This window comes from Diplotaxodon limnothrissa, linkage group LG8, assembly GCF_057381915.1.
Source record: "Diplotaxodon limnothrissa isolate DT_005_m linkage group LG8, D_limnothrissa_male_GT1.1, whole genome shotgun sequence".
Lineage (NCBI taxonomy): Eukaryota > Metazoa > Chordata > Actinopteri > Cichliformes > Cichlidae > Diplotaxodon > Diplotaxodon limnothrissa.
Genome location: NC_140603.1, coordinates 6,613,896 through 6,630,661, shown reverse-complemented (window position 1 = coordinate 6,630,661; position 16,766 = coordinate 6,613,896). Strand labels below are relative to the sequence as shown.

Below are 16,766 nucleotides of genomic sequence, written 5' to 3'. Positions count from 1 at the left end.
ATTAAAACAATTCAACAAAAGCATGGACCAAAGATTCCTCCCCAGTGATGTCAGACACTCACTGCCAGTCACTGCAAATACTTCATTGTTTTTCGTAGCACAGCCAGTTAGGTTGGCATTTACTTTCTCACATAGGGCCAGGTGGGTTTGGACATTTTTTCCCCTAAATAAATGAAATGATCACTTAAAAAAAACCCCAACATTTTATATTTGCTTGGGTTATCTTTGTCTAATATTAAAATTTGTTTTATGATCTGATACATTTAAATGAGGCAAATATGCAAAAACCACAAAAAAATCCTAAAAAATCACGAATGGGGCAATACTTTTTCACGGCACTTCAGCTTTTCACAATACTTTCTTATGAATAAATGTATCACTATAATAAATAGAAGTATGATTATGGCTAAATAACATAAAGTTTATCTTGCTGTAAATAGATGGTGGCTTTTATTAATCTATGCAGGACAATGCAGTGGTTTTATGGCATGGGTCACATCTGCTATGGGATAATGACAGGGGTAAGCCAAATGGAACATGAAGTATGTGCTTATTTGTGTGGGTAAGTGAACGTGTGCGTGTATGTGTGTGTGTGCATGTGTGCACACGCGCTGTGCAAGTGTGGTTGGGAGGGGGAATAATGAGTCTCCTATGAGCTATTACCCCTACCTTAGCTCTGCACTCTGCAATAATAAAAGCCAACATTGCAGAGCTCCCTAACAGGAGACTGCAACTCAACACACTCCTGATGCCAGTGATAAAGCGTTCACTTTTGACATGCAAACCTTTTTCCTGGATCAAAAATAAGTACGCTTTTCGATTCATGTATCAATACCATTTGTCAATAGTTTGGGAGTTTATCATGTAAGGGATCAGAACAGAATCACTGCATCCTACACAGAAAACAAGGTTTCAAGGCATTTCTGAATGATTCACTGTGGGCTAACAGTCTGTCATTTGAGGTCAGTCAGCTAACTATTGGCGGCTGTACTACATCTAAAACTGTCTGACCCTTAAGCCAATTATGCCATAGGTTTTACAGAGCAGAGTTTCAGCTCTAAGTACGATAAATCCAGATCCAAATGACACCAATACTTCTTTGGGGATCCATCAGAAGAGTTTTCCATCTATACAAATATGCAATGGAGAGAGATGATAATGCTTGATGCGCTGATTTGTAGCATAAAGTCCCAGAAATTAATCATTTCTTTTGATAATAATGATTACTGAACATGTGAGGTGATCTTTTTCTTTAATAACTTCTATAAGTCTTCACCAAATAAATATTACTGTAATTAAAAGAGCCCCAAGCCATAACCCCGCAATCAAAGATATCTGAGGGAAAAGAGAGAGAGAGAGAAAACTGTGGACGTGAATCCCCTTAGGATAAGCCGTGGTAGAGAGACGCAGAGTAATCCAGTGAAGTGGGGAGAGAGAGAGAGAGCGAGAGAGAGAGAGACCCGCTGCAGCGAGGCTCTGACATCAGAGCGTTATTAGTTCCCCTAGGTTGCCAGGGTGGGTGAGTAAGTGGGCGCATATCCTGGATGTCACGTAAACACTAGTTCCAGTGATTTACTGAGTTTGAGCGGCTTTATGGTTCGAAGAGTTCTCAATATGCTCCAAACACGCGACGTGAACGAGCAGGAGAGCAGCGGAGCGGACTGACAGAGACTCTCCAAGAGTTCACGGGATGTTCATGGCGTTAGGATGTGAGCTGAACTTGTGGTAGAATGGCCCATTATCACACATGGGCCTGTGAGGAATGGCAACTTTTTACCACCACCACCACTACAACCACCATCATCACCACCACCCTCCGAACACGGACCTGCGGCGGCTTTTCCACCGGCTCACCATCGCGTCCTCGCTGAGCATCCTCTGCTTTTCGTTGGTCTACTTTCTCACTGGATGCTGCGAGTCGGAACTGACAGAAAACTCTGAAATAAAGTCGCCCACGAGCGAATTCCTCGTGTCGGGGTCAGGATGGCCGTACGAGAGAAACGGAACCAGTTTTGCCAAAGAGAGTGTCACCGCAGCTGGAGAAGGCGCATTCGGCAGCGAGCATCCCGAGCTGGAGGCGAACAGCTCCGGGAAAGAGTGGACAGCCACTCGGAGGTTACCCCAGGCGCTGATTATAGGGGTTAAAAAAGGAGGCACCCGAGCACTGCTGGAGTTTCTGCGGCTCCATCCAGACATCCGCGCCCTGGGGTCTGAGCCGCACTTCTTCGACCGGCATTACGCACGGGGATTGGACTGGTACAGGTACGCGCACTTTACGCACAGAATCCAGCTCACCAGAAGTGCTGAAAGTACTTTAGTTTTTGCACGAGTTGCTCTTTGTTTTATTTTTCCTTTACAAAGTTTATCCTAAGAAGATGTGTCTTACAGAAATCTGTATTTTTTAAAAGAGAAAACCAAAATGCTACAGTGCCCTAATAATTCTTGTCATTTAAATGACACAAATGATTCCAGTATTAGGTTTCTGTATTACATTCGAGAGCCAATTAGTAACCGCCAGCTTCATCTTGTGTACCCAAACACATCTACTGCTATTCCGAAGAGGTTTAGGTGACAGTCAAAGAGAATTTGCCATCTGGCTATACCAATCTGTGCATGCGTACACGTGTGTACTTGCCATACTTGCTGTGTGCGTGCATACGTGCCTGTTTGTTTGTAGGGCTGCAGAGAAAGAGAGCAGAGGCCTCCCAGACTGACTTCTCACAGAGCAGCAAAGTAATCATCTCTGGAGCCAGAGCCAGATGTTACTGTTGTCATGTGGCTCAGTTCTTGGGCTGTTTCATGACAACTCGGAAACACACACACACACACACACACACACACACACACACACACACACACACACACACACACACTCTCTCTCTCTCTCTCTCTCTCTCTCTCTCTCTCTTCTAGGTCCAATTCAAGTTACTTAGACCTGGTAGAGGGGACTTTGAGGGAAAAAAAGTTCCCAACAGATGCTGGATTACACATTTTTGATTTTCATTCTGCTTTTCGAACTGTGCCTACTGTAAGCCTGTGCACCCACAGACCCGCAAACTGCTCCAAATATGACAGATTAAAACTGTATCCAAATCTGGATACAGTGTTGCATGCTGTTAACCAGCTTACAGTATATTACAGGGGCTCAATAATGGCTCTCATTGGCCTGGATCTGGGAGCCTGTTTGATACGTCAGCAGCAATTTAACCTATGACTCAGAGAGATAAAGTGAGAGAAGTAATATCTGCTTCCTGGGGAGTGTTTTTACATTGATGTGATCACATGCAAAGACAGGAAAACACACCACAGCCACCATCATGTCAAAAACTGTGGGATGTAAACATAATGAGAAAATTCCACAAATCTGGAAGTACTGAGAAAGCCACAGAGGCCTCATCTGTCTGCCTACATGTCTGCTCTGTGTGAGAGTGTGTATGTGTCTGTGTGTGCCACAAGATTATGTGTATGTGACACCAGATTGTCACATCTTACCCTCAGACCAGATGGGCCTCGCTGCATGTTGGGCCACTTGACATCACTGTCAGCTCTGTCAATTGACCTCTGACTCTAGGTCACTTTACGCTGAGAGTTAATGATGTGTTCACACCACTTCATAACAAGCAGTTCACAAAGGACAAAGGACATGGACCCCTTTGTTTGTGGTTATTGAAAAAATTCTTAAATTACTATTGTCTTTATTTGTATTTTCTAATGTTGATTTAAAAAAGACTGCAGTTCAAGAAGTTATACTATATATATATATATATATATATATATATATATATTCCTCAGTTGTACCAGCTTTATATATATGTATAATCATGTGAACAAAAGCCTTTCTAGTCAGAGTCTGGGACCTCCTATTAGTCCTATCACTGCAAAGAGGACAGTTTAATCACACTGCTGAGCTATTTCTCACAAAACGAAAGCCAATCTATCATGAAGGTCAAAGCTGAGCTGTAGAGGAAACTTTTCGGCATCATAAGAGAAACACAGCGCTCAAAAACATTACATTTATTTGATATCTGCTGTAACACCGGGCAGCATGGTAGTGTGGAAGTTAGCCCTGTTGCCTCACAGCAAGAAGGTCCTGAGTTTGACTCCACTGTTCTGTGTGGAGTTTGCATGTTCTCTGTGTTTTATGTGTGTTCTCTCCAAGTATTCCAGCTTCCTCCCACGGTACAAAGACATGCAATTAGTCGGGTTAGGTTAACTGGTCATTCTAAATGGCCCATAAGCAAATGGTTGTCTGTCTCAATGTGTTAGCCCTGGCTGGGAGCCTAACACATAGAGTGTACCCTACTTCTTGCCCTATGGTAGCTGGGATAGGCTCCAGCCCCCCACAACCACAAGGATGGATAGATGAATTCTAACAAAGAAGTAAATATTGCCAAAAGCTTTAAAAACTTTATTTTGGGGCAAAGTGACCAAAGTTTTTTTTTCAGATTTGACTGGTCTTTCATACATTTTTTTATGTGTCAGTGAAGTTAAAGCTATTATAGACAATGCTCAAAAACAAACTGAGTAAATGGGTGCATAGAAGTATTAAAGATGGCTGCCAAGTTATGAGACTTACTTCTGGAGTGACCACAAATTGCTTGCTTAGCTACTGGTCACGCAATCGTTATTATTATTATGTATTTCTTGACAATTGAAAGTAAAGTTATTCTTGTTTCTGTGCAAGTTTGAAGGAACTTAATACATAAATTACAAAATATCTTTAAAAAGGCATCCTATTTTTTTTTTAAAAACAAAATGTAGTTGATTTCGTTTTGCTTCTCTTCTATAATTTATGTGTGAGATGTAAATGCCAGAACATGACATGCAAAAACGAATTAGCATATTTTTGAGGGGGGTTAGCTTACAAGTAGTCTTATTATTGTTATTTTTTTTCCCGATTAAATACTTGAACCAAAGATGGAGTTTGTACAGGGAGTGCAGAATTATTAGGCAAGTTGTATTTTTGAGGAATAATTTTATTATTGAACAACAACCATGTTCTCAATGAACCCAAAAAACTCATTAATATCAAAGCTGAATGTTTTTGGAAGTAGTTTTTAGTTTGTTTTTAGTTTTAGCTATTTTAGGGGGATATCTGTGTGTGCAGGTGACTATTACTGTGCATAATTATTAGGCAACTTAACAAAAAACAAATATATACCCATTTCAATGATTTATTTTTACCAGTGAAACCAATATAACATCTCCACATTCACAAATATACATTTCTGACATTCAAAAACAAAACAAAAACAAATCAGCGACCAATATAGCCACCTTTCTTTGCAAGGACACTCAAAAGCCTGCCATCCATGGATTCTGTCAGTGTTTTGATCTGTTCACCATCAACATTGCGTGCAGCAGCAACCACAGCCTCCCAGACACTGTTCAGAGAGGTGTACTGTTTTCCCTCCTTGTAAATCTCACATTTGATGATGGACCACAGGTTCTCAATGGGGTTCAGATCAGGTGAACAAGGTGGCCATGTCATTAGTTTTTCTTCTTTTATACCCTTTCTTGCCAGCCACGCTGTGGAGTACTTGGACGCGTGTGATGGAGCATTGTCCTGCATGAAAATCATGTTTTTCTTGAAGGATGCAGTACCACTGCTTGAAGAAGGTGTCTTCCAGAAACTGGCAGTAGGACTGGGAGTTGAGCTTGACTCCATCCTCAACCCGAAAAGGCCCCACAAGCTCATCTTTGATGATACCAGCCCAAACCAGTACTCCACCTCCACCTTGCTGGCGTCTGAGTCGGACTGGAGCTCTCTGCCCTTTACCAATCCAGCCACGGGCCCATCCATCTGGCCCATCAAGACTCACTCTCATTTCATCAGTCCATAAAACCTTAGAAAAACCAGTCTTGAGATATTTCTTGGCCCAGTCTTGACGTTTCAGCTTGTGTGTCTTGTTCAGTGGTGGTCGTCTTTCATCCTTTCTTACCTTGGCCATGTCTCTGAGTATTGCACACCTTGTGCTTTTGGGCACTCCAGTGATGTTGCAGCTCTGAAATATGGCCAAACTGGTGGCAAGTGGCATCTTGGCAGCTGCACGCTTGACTTTTCTCAGTTCATGGGCAGTTATTTGGCGCCTTGGTTTTTCCACACGCTCCCTGTTGACTATTTTGAATGAAACGCTTGATTGCTCGATGATCACGCTTCAGAAGCTTTGCAATTTTGAGACTGCTGCATCCCTCTGCAAGATATCTCACTATTTTTGACTTTTCTGAGCCCGTCAAGTCCTTCTTTTGACCCATTTTGCCAAAGGAAAGGAAGTTGCCTAATAATTATGCACACCTGATATAGGGTGTTGATGTCATTAGACCACACCCCTTCTCATTACAGAGATGCACATCACCTAATATGCTTAATTGGTAGTAGGCTTTCGAGCCTATACAGCTTGGAGTAAGACAACATGCATGAAGAGGATGATGTGGACAAAATACTCATTTGCCTAATAATTCTGCACTCCCTGTATAATGCAAACATACAAGCTAGCAACATGTATAAACATAAATAGCCTACTCAAAAATGCAGATTTTCAAGACAAAGCTTAGTTGTGATAACATTAAGGCTGGATAATAATTTTACTGTTTACTTTCCCTTTAAAAAAGTCTGGCTAACCTGTAGCTAGACACAGCTCTCTGTGAATGGTATTCATGGCCATTGATCAATGGTCTTTGATCAGTAGTTGTTGATCAATGATCATAGTAAAGATCAAGAAACTGACCTCACAGCCCATTGTTCCCTCAGTTGTACCAGCTTCAGTCATTAAGCAAATATGCTGTTTATAATGTTGGAGAAACCTGCAGTCAGCTGAGACTGAAGAAGTCACCTGGATGATGACAAACATTTCTCCCACTGAAAACGCCATGTGCAGACGAACAGAATCAGCCTTTTGGGAGCTAACCTGTAGGTTTGTCAGGCTGCTCATATTCTGTGCCATGTTCCAAAATATCAATAATTATAGCTTTACAATGTTTTGCAAATGAACTATAGCTTAGAGAATACAAATAAGACTCAGCATCAACTTTTGGAAATAAGACTCATGTTGTAATAAATGAGAATGAGGCATAAGGCAAAAATGCACTTTTTCTAACAGATGGTTAATGGAGGGTCAGCTTCAGTGCTTACTTTGTCAACATGACATTTTTGTGTAGATACTTTTGTTTTGTTTTTTTTTTCAGTTTAAATTAAAGAGGATGAGATATAGTGTATCTTCTTTAGAATCACCCCCTCTTCCATTTGGGAGTAAAATAACATTTAGCTTCCCCAGGACTATTGAGATCAGAGTCCTTGACAAAGATCCACTAATGGCGTTGAAGCAGAGATTGGATCTGGAAGAGCGCTGCGATGGGCCCTGAGATGGACTGGAAGTTTCCTCCTTACTGTGCTGCCTGGGATCGATAGCGCTATCTCCTCGCTCTGACCTTGGGTTGACTCCAGCGTTAGAGCAGTTAGCTTTGGTCAGCTCGGCTTCTGTTACAATTAGCAGGAAGCTTTCTCCTACATTGGCATAACCACCCCCCTCCCTCCCTTTCTCGCATAGGCACACAGGGGTCATGTTACTCACAGCTTTTTTCTCTCCAAGCAACTCCGGATGAATCCATTAAAATTGCTCAGCTAGCAATTCACATTCTCCCTCATGATGCTTTCTTATTGAAAGATGGCATGACTGGCGGATGGAGAGCAAAAAAAGGAGGGGGTGAGGGGTAAAGTGGATGAGGAAGAGATAAGGCTTGGGTGAGCTGGAGGTTAAAGGGTGAAGCCAGTGTTACCGCAGCCTCACACATCTCTGCTGACCTTTGCTTCAACCCAAGGGACTGTTATCAGAGCTGGGCTCGTGTGTGTCTGCGTGTTTGTGTGTGTGTGTGTATCTTTGGGTTTGGCTATAGACATTCTGTCCTCCAGACAGCTGAGCTGGTTGTATTTCGTTCCTGAGGTACAGTGAGATTTATCAATATATTATTGATTCTGATTTACTGGCAGTAAAAAATGTGACTCTTTTAATAAAAAGCAGCTTTATGCTTTGTGGTTGGAAGCCCATGGATAGCCATAGATAGTATAGACGATGAATGTAGCTTCCATATTTGTAAAGTAAAGCCAACATATATGCGTGAAAAAACTGCACCTGTGACACTTTTTGATTGCTAAAAAAACTCCAGTTTTGCTGCAACAGTCTGTTGTAAAATGGTCCTCAGATATCTGCTCTGTGAGCTTAGTAAACACATTTCTGAGCATATCCAGTTTCACAACACTACGATGGTGAGAAGCGTGCAGCTCAGGGCTTTACAACAACCAGTGGCAGGTGTCATGGAGGCTACTACCTGTCTAGCTAGCTAGCCTACTAGCTAGCCAGCTAACTGTATATAAAAGATAGATCATTAGTGTTTTGATTGCAGAAATGGTCGATTTCTGGAGTAAAACTGGCTGTATTTGGCTGAGAAAGTGTTATCTGTTAAGCATTCACAAGCAGTCAGGTGCAGTGCAAATAGACACGAAGGTCAAAGTCAATAATTCAAATTAGCAGAGCTGAGGCAGACAGCTGCAGTTTAAAAGTGTAAAGGAGAGATCACCCAGACTACAGCTATTATAACGTGGAGAGCTGTTTAATTATTTATTTATTTATTGGTACCATGGTTGAAAAAAGTTTTTTAATACTGTAAAGTTGGGCATTTTAACATGTGATTTCATGGGAGGGGTTTATCTAACTGCTATCTGAGACAGCCTCATGTGACCACTAGAGGAGCTGCAGATTCTGGCACGTCAGTGTTAGCATCTTTTTTCAGATGTGGAGGCAGCCTCTTTGTTCCGGACACACCAACTTACCTTGGCATAAATCTACAAGTTCCTGAAAATTGATTAAAAAAACACCCAAAAAACTTTTATTAAGTTCTTGGAGCAGTGTGAAATCCTAAAGTTCTGCTTTATTTGTAGTTACTTTAAGTTTAGTCTTCAGCGGTGAATGTTAGATTCTTCCTGAGCCTCACAGATAATTTATTTTTCACTACCTCGACTTGAAATTTATGCTTAGGATCAAATAAGCCAATAACATTTTAAGATATTTAAAGGCATAAATCTTTATGTATTTTTTTGTATTTAAATAAGACCAATTTCACTGAAACCTTTTTAAAACATAAAACTATTTGTTGAAATTTATTCCATAAATAAATAAATAAAAAATAATGTTTTAATGCTCCATTATTTTACTTTCCCCCCCAAATTGGTATTTTTTTTTCACCAGCACTGATATCAGGGGTTTGATTTCATAGTAAGCTGTTAAAACTACACTGACTGAGAGGTTTTCTAATGCTGTGGGAGACCTACTGGGACTTTTAATTGCAATCCAGGATCAGCTGCTCTGATGGCACCGGTGCATTTGCAATTAATCCTGAACTCGTTAAGGGATGCTTTTAAATTCATACCAATACACTGCTGAGTTTTTCTTGCAATGACACAACACATGGTGTTACTTTTGTTTTTTGTGTATGTGTAATAGAAAATAATTATCATGTAAATAACACAAGAACAGTTGCCTAAACATTTGATGTCCAGCAGGAGTTAGAGAGAAACATGAAACCGAAATTTTTAGATGAATCTGATCTGATTTATTGATATTCTTTGGTGATATTCCACACACACACACACACACACACACACACACACACACACACACACACACACACACACACACACACACATTTGTGCGCACATGTGTGTGTATAATTTTGATAAGTTGTTATGAAACAACACACTAAAGTATGAAGTAATTAAAGCTATACTTGATTTTGGTGGCTTTGTGTAACTGGGGTTCAGGTGTGATCTCTCTGTTCCTCGTACTGTACAGGAGGTAATCACCATAAGGCCTAGACGGGTGGGGCGATCTGGCTCTCATTAGGGCACTCCCCCGGGGTTTGGAAAGCAAAGGCTGGGGGTGGTCTGGGGCCCCTCTATGATGGATGTCTCCTGGAAGTGGACAGGGCACATCCACAATAGACCGACCACTTAATGGTCCCCCATACAGAGGAAATGGATGAATGGTCCCTCAAAAACACAGTCATGCATATGTACAAACACAAAAATACACACCCAAATCTCATATTTGACTCATAAGCAGGCAGCCAGGTGTGTATAATGAATTCCGCCAATATGTTGCTGCTCTTTAAATGGCTATTGTTTCCTCCTTGGATCAAACATCAAAGATTAACAGACCACTTTTTCATTCTTTGATCCAGCACACCCTCAAATCCTCAGATTCTTTGCTGCATATTTCCTGCTATACATGATGAAGAATGCAATTGCTTCACATTTATTAACACACACACATCACATGAAACAGTATGCTACTGATGAGCCTCTAGAGGGTCCTGGCTCCTTTAGTCTCCACCTGCTTCTCTTGGTCCCAGCTGAGGCTCAACGCTGCATTACCAGTTGTACTCCATCCCTTTACATTCACACCAGCACCCCCTCACTTCCCACCCCATCATAACATTCACCCCAGGTCATGTCATCCCTACTGTCACTGGCTAAGCACCATTCGCACCCACCTATACGTGGTAACCCCTAAGCCCCTACAGGATCAGCAGCCATTGGCCTTGGCTGGCCTGAAGTAATTCACCAGGGAGGTGTGCAGAAATATTGGAAATCAGGAGACAAAAGAGGGATTCCTCAAAGGAAAAGGGGCTCATTGTAAGGGGCTGGATAATCCACATGTTCATCTTCCTGGATGTTTGATCTCGCGCTCAGGAGAAAATGAGCAATGAGCGGTAAAAGGATGCAGCTAAAACAGGAGCTTCAAAACTGCTAATTTATTAAGCTTTGTTGGGGGGTGGGGGGCATTTTCTCTGTAACACATGGTGTCTCCAGGCACTTCTATTCGCCTGCCAGTGAACACAAGAGGTTAATACTACTAATGTGGGGACAGACCATAAAAAGATACCACTTTGTGTCACTGTACAAAAGTAATGCCATCATAACATGTTAATGTTGGCATTACTCTGGGAACGTTTGTGATGCAGTATTCCTATTTATTCACCAGTTGGTGACCCTCCGAGGCTGTTTATTTGGTCTACTTTGGGTTTTGGTCACGCACTTTAGTGAAGTTCAGGTTACTTAAGTTATACTTAATTGGGAATAATATTTCTTCACATAATGTTCTTCACGAATAGTCATGCAGAACTACATGTAAAAAGCGGACTTTTTAAAAATACACTTGTAATATTTAATTTAGTTTGTTACTGTTGTTACTGTCTTGGAGGAACTGTGACCACATCATTTCCTTCTGATTACTCATTTATTTTTCATACCAATAACAAGTAAATATAAAACACCACACACTACTTTTTCCTAGCAAAATTACTCTTTTTTGATCCTGCCCCGTCAGCACCACTTCAACCAGTGACATTGTTTCTGATCTGGACGAAATGTTGCATACCTTTATTCTTATACCTCCAAGAGCACAAAGTTCCCTATGCCAAAAGTACGATGAAGCCATATTTAGTTATCAGAAAAAACTAATGGCTATTTTGTCAATCAATTAGTGTGTCTTTGCTAACCTCATAGCAGAAGCATATTTGGAATACATCTTATCTTTTGATGGTGCTCTTAGGAGCAGTAATTAGCTCTTTGTGCTTAGGTAATGGTATGGGGCTCTTGGCTCTCAGGCTATTCACAGACAGATTGCTAATGGAGGTGCGTTTGTATCCACTCCCATCATTCCTTCATCAGTCACCCACCCCTTTCATTTAAAACACTCTAGCAAATGCTCTGGCACACACACACACACACACACACACACACACACACACACACACACACACACACACACACACACACACACACACACACATGATCTTTTAAAGGGTCTGGTAAAAATCCACTACACCCACCATTTATGTCTTCAGAGCATTTGTGTGTGTGTGTGTGTGTGTGTAGGATGTTTCTTTTTTAAATGTGTCTTTTTCTGTGTGTGTGTGTGTGTTAGACTGTGAGAAATTGGTCCACAGGGAGACCAGAAGCACGACAGCAAATGCTTGACTAATGAGTGAATAATGAGTGTATGTTTGTGTTTTGCAGAATGTGTGTGTGTGTGTGTGTGTGTTTATGGGGCCATGTAACAGACTGTACGGCTCCTCCTGTCTAGGGTATTGGAGTTAAAAGGGAAGTCTTCAGGCTAAGTGGTGGTGAGCACTGCCTCACACTGATCAGATCAAATGAAATCGCTCTGAGTGTGTTTGTGAAACTCCTAGAAGTAGGGCCGTGTGGTGGGTAGTAGGTGGATGTATTGACAGGTTGCAGGTGCGACTGAAGCCTGACTGAGCTGACAGGTAGAACATCAATTGATCAGCAGTGTTTCTCTTTCCCTTTATCCTCTTTTTGTAAAAAAGTATCTTCTTCTTATTATTAAGGTGTCATTTATGAGAACATTTTTATTGATTCTGTTTTCTGATACAGCCTTTAAATAGGAGTTTGCATCTCACTCACTCACACACACACACACACACACACACACACACACACACACACACACACACACACACACACACACACACACACACACACACACACAAACAGATTTGTTTCCATTTTGACAGAGAGGGATGAACCAGTGACAGAAACACATCAATTAGAATTTTACTTAAGGATTTGGCAACAGTGGGAACAAAGAACTCCTTTTTAATAGGTACAAACGTCAGAAGCAGAAAATTACGACCAGTTTCCAAAAGTTCTGTGGAGCATTTTAGTTTTTCTGAATACCATCACTAAACAGGTTTATAGTGTTAGTGACATTTATGACATGACATGAATCTGGTGTATGTAGCAAAGCATTTAAAAGCAGCCAGTGATCCTATATGCCTAAATTATATAGCACATAATAGCATTGTGGATATTACAGTTTTTTACAGACGCTAGGACACATTTCTCAATACTTAGGTCACGTTTGCAAAACTCCTCACACAGTGAGCACAACAGAAGTCTATGTGGGCTAAACTGAGGACCAGTTATCATTGTTTTGGCACAAAATGCATTCAATGACTACATCTCTCAAATTTCATGAATTATCTTCTCACTCAGACACAACAACTGCCAAAAATCTTTGTACGTACAGGACATTTTGCATGTGCTTACATACTGTTTTCAAAACTGTTAAACTTATGGCCAAAACAATAACACAATGCAAAACTTAAAAAGACAGCAAAATCCAACAGCAATATTTTATTGAAACATATTTTAAATCTAAAAATGCAGTTTAACCAGCCACAGCTGATTCTCATTGTAGATGAACATCTACACAAGTGTTACTCCTTCAATTTTTCAACTCCTTCAATTCTGGCAGCCAGAAGATTCTTTCCTAGGTGTATTGCCCTAGATGACATGAGATGTGATGTGGATGAGAACCTGTGGCCAAATGGAGAAGACCGAGTAGATTAGCATTACTATTGTATGTGTATCAGTGGATGGTGTGTATACAAATTCTTGTATTTTGGGATTACTTAGTGCAAAAAAATAAAAATACATAAACAAATATTAACGAATTCTGTATGATGTCTGATTCATTCCAGTAACATATATTGAAATTATAAACAGAGATGTGTCCTTGTTTTACACAAGAAAACACTGTGTAATGCTACATGTTGTTAGTGTTTTTTAGGTCATTGTTTTGTGGGTGACAAAGTGTGTTTGTCGGCTGTCAACCTTTGCTAGTGTTCTGGAAGAATGAGTTTATTTGAGACCTGAATGAAGTGTTTTGGTAGTTGTAGTGCATTTTGAATGTGAAATGAACTGCTTTGCCAGGCTGACGGTCAGTTAGGAGGATTGTGTGAAGTGTTTTGCAAAAGTGACCTAAGTATTGTGAAATGTGTCCTAGCGTCTGTAAAAAACTGTAGTAGCAGTCAAATTATGAACATAATTCTTCATTCTGAATCTCAACTAAAGCTACAAGAAAAGTTTTGTTAAGAGAATACAGAATCCTAATTTAAGGTGATATACAGTAGGATTAGCCATAACAACTTCCCATCTTTATTTATTATTTATTTCTATTTATTTATTATTATTTATCTATTTTTTTTTATTATTACTTCTAATAAATCTGTTTCTATTGTTTGCATTTTTATTCTTGGATTCTTCTTGAGTAGCTTTGCATCATCATTTCAAAAATTATCCAAATTTACTGAATACTGGCCCTTTGTGCAGTCTCTTAGTTCATCCCTTATCTGAAACAAGCCTTTTTAGCTTTAAAACAGCTTTTGTCTGATTGGCTGTTCTATTTCTCAAAGGTGCCCAAAATAACTAACTGAATAATTGATAATGGAAATAAAAACACATAAAAAGGTTAAATCATTTTTATCTTTGCCAAATTTGTTGTGATGTTTTTATCATGGAAACTGGCTGTCAGTCATCTTACTGCTAAATGAGACCATTTAAGGTCTACTAATATTCAGTATCATCAAATATAGAGAGGCTGTCTTTACATTTCATGCGAAGATTAAATTATAACAGGACACCTTGTCCATTGGGGTCTTTTTGGAAACAAATGAGGTTTTCCTAAATACGCTGAAACCCTGTGTTTGCCTTAACTACCTATTTAGAATCAGCTCTTTAGCTTACAACGTAACACCAGCTGAAATGCTGATTCAGAGCTGCTTATGATCGTTCCACTGTGGCTGCTTGTGTTTGGTCAGCCAGTCAGGTGTGTGGCAGGTGTGTTAGCAGATGTCCCTGAATCCCCAGACAGTCCTTTGGGGCCTCTGGAGTCTTTTATCTCTAAATGAGTCCCATCTGCTGGGCTTCTGCTGCGGAGGTGGAGGTGAACAGAGTGAGGTGCATTCAAGGAAATCTGTTTTACGTACCTGCCTCTTTGTCTGGTTCACAGAAGAAATCTTGCTCGGACACTCTGATGCGATGTGTGTCAAAATGATTAATAGGGTCATATGAGGGAATGTGTAGAGACCTTTGTGATTACTGTACTGATTTTCAAGAAAATACCTATATGTACCCATATGTGCAGATACATGTTTTCAGGATATAATTTCAAATGCTGAACTAGTCATTTAAAACCTTTATTTTTACTCTTTAAATAGTCACATGTTAGACAAAATCTCACACGGTGGATAATGAAGAAAATGTACTAACATTAAAAACATCGATCCATCATTCTTCCAGTGGAGTAGTTCCTCCATATACACGCATTTCATACCAGCCTCAATCTTTTGCAAGGATTTATGTTTCTGACTTGTGTAAATTCATCTGCTTACTTTCATGTGCAGAAGTATAATGCCCAAAGCCCTGGATGGCCAGATTGTTATGGAGAAGACGCCTCGTTACTTTGTTACCGTGGAAACACCAGCGCGAGTCCATGCCATGTCTAAAGATGTGAAGCTGATCGTAGTCGTCCGTGACCCTGTGACCCGAGCCATATCTGACTACACACAGATCATCTCCAAGACCCCAAACATCCCCGCCTTTGAGAGTCTAGCCTTCAAGAACCAAACCACAGGTACAGATACAACTAAATGCGAGGATTTGATTGTACTTCTCATGAAGATGTTTTCATTTTTTTCTATTATGGGTTTTTTTTTTCAGTTTGCCCAGTCAGCTATGCATAGCATCTCTAACTTTATGAGTCAGAGATTAGTTTAATTTCCAGACAGCTCCACTATCTGTAGGCATTTGCAAATGCTGCCACAAGCTGCATTTAATAGTTGTATCAATTAGCATTTATTTACACCTGCCAAAGTGTTTTACATCCAACATTTTGACAATGAGAAGTTTCCTGTTTCCTTACTAGGAGCTTGGGATGCTTGGTGTTTACAAGATATCAGCATTCATCTTGGTTCTAGTGATATAGATGATTGGTGTGGGGTCAAAAAGTGAACACAGTGGGCGAAATCCTCATCATCTGACCATCCTTATCTAGGAGTAAAGATGACATAAATCACATGCATTGCTCTCTCTGCCTCCCGTGCCTTTGTCTCTAGGTCAGATCGACTCTCTGTGGAGCCCGCTGTGGATCGGTCTGTATGCCCAACACATGGAGCGTTGGCTGGCCTGGTTCCCCAGAAATCAGATCCATCTGGTCAGCGGGGAAAGGCTCATCTCAGACCCAGCCGGGGAACTGGGCAAAGTCCAGGACTTTCTGGGCCTCCAGAGGATTGTCACAGACAAGCACTTCTACTTCAACAAAACTAAAGGCTTCCCGTGCCTCAAGAAGCCGGAGGGAAGTAGTAAACCGCACTGCCTGGGCAAGACAAAAGGGAGGACGCACGCCTCCATCAACCCAGAGGCGATTCAGAGACTGAGGGATTTCTACAAGCCTCACAACCAGCGCTTCTATCAGATGGCAGGACAGGATTTTGGATGGCAGTGACCCTTTGACGGGGTGGAATTTGGGGCTTTTTGTTGGCACTGTTTTGAATAGACGCCTGTGTTAACATGCCATCTGATTGAGACAAATGCAGCGACTCAGAGTGCAGAAGAGAGAGCCAGTTATCTGCTTATGACCAGCCAAGCAGCATTGCAGAGACTTTGTTAATAAAAACCCTGTGTCAATCCATTCAACTCTACCAATCAATCACCTTATGTTTGAAAGACAGCCGTGTCTTTTTCTATACGACAGATTGCTCAAAGTGGTTAACATTTATGTGTAAAGGTGGTCATGAGAATGTGGTTGCTGTAAGTTGTGGCTGTATAATTGTAGAACAGTGAAAACACCGTAGCTTTTAGTGTCTCTGCAGTTTAATCCCGGTGCTCAGTAGACTGTACAAGGAAC

The 16,766-nt window shown here is 40.8% G+C and overlaps 1 protein-coding gene across 1 annotated transcript; it reads left to right on the top strand.

Moving 5' to 3' along the window:
- Positions 1-1,519: 1,519 nt before the first annotated feature.
- On the top strand, positions 1,520-16,555 carry hs3st3l (heparan sulfate (glucosamine) 3-O-sulfotransferase 3-like). Its single transcript, XM_085360365.1, has 3 exons — positions 1,520-2,262; positions 15,265-15,494; positions 15,976-16,555. The coding sequence occupies exons 1-3, from the start codon at positions 1,763-1,765 to the stop codon at positions 16,362-16,364; spliced, it is 1,119 nt and encodes a 372-aa protein (XP_085216491.1). The 5' UTR covers positions 1,520-1,762; the 3' UTR covers positions 16,365-16,555.
- The last annotated feature ends 211 nt before the right edge of the window (positions 16,556-16,766 follow it).

Bases quoted from the DNA above. Each gene is read 5' to 3' on its own strand.
- hs3st3l (XM_085360365.1), top strand. From the start codon at position 1,763: ATGGCAACTTTTTACCACCACCACCACTACAACCACCATCATCACCAC. The intron at 2,263-15,264 runs GTACGCGCACTT...TTTCATGTGCAG, and splicing joins CGGGGATTGGACTGGTACAG to AAGTATAATGCCCAAAGCCC. The intron at 15,495-15,975 runs GTACAGATACAA...CTTTGTCTCTAG, and splicing joins CTTCAAGAACCAAACCACAG to GTCAGATCGACTCTCTGTGG.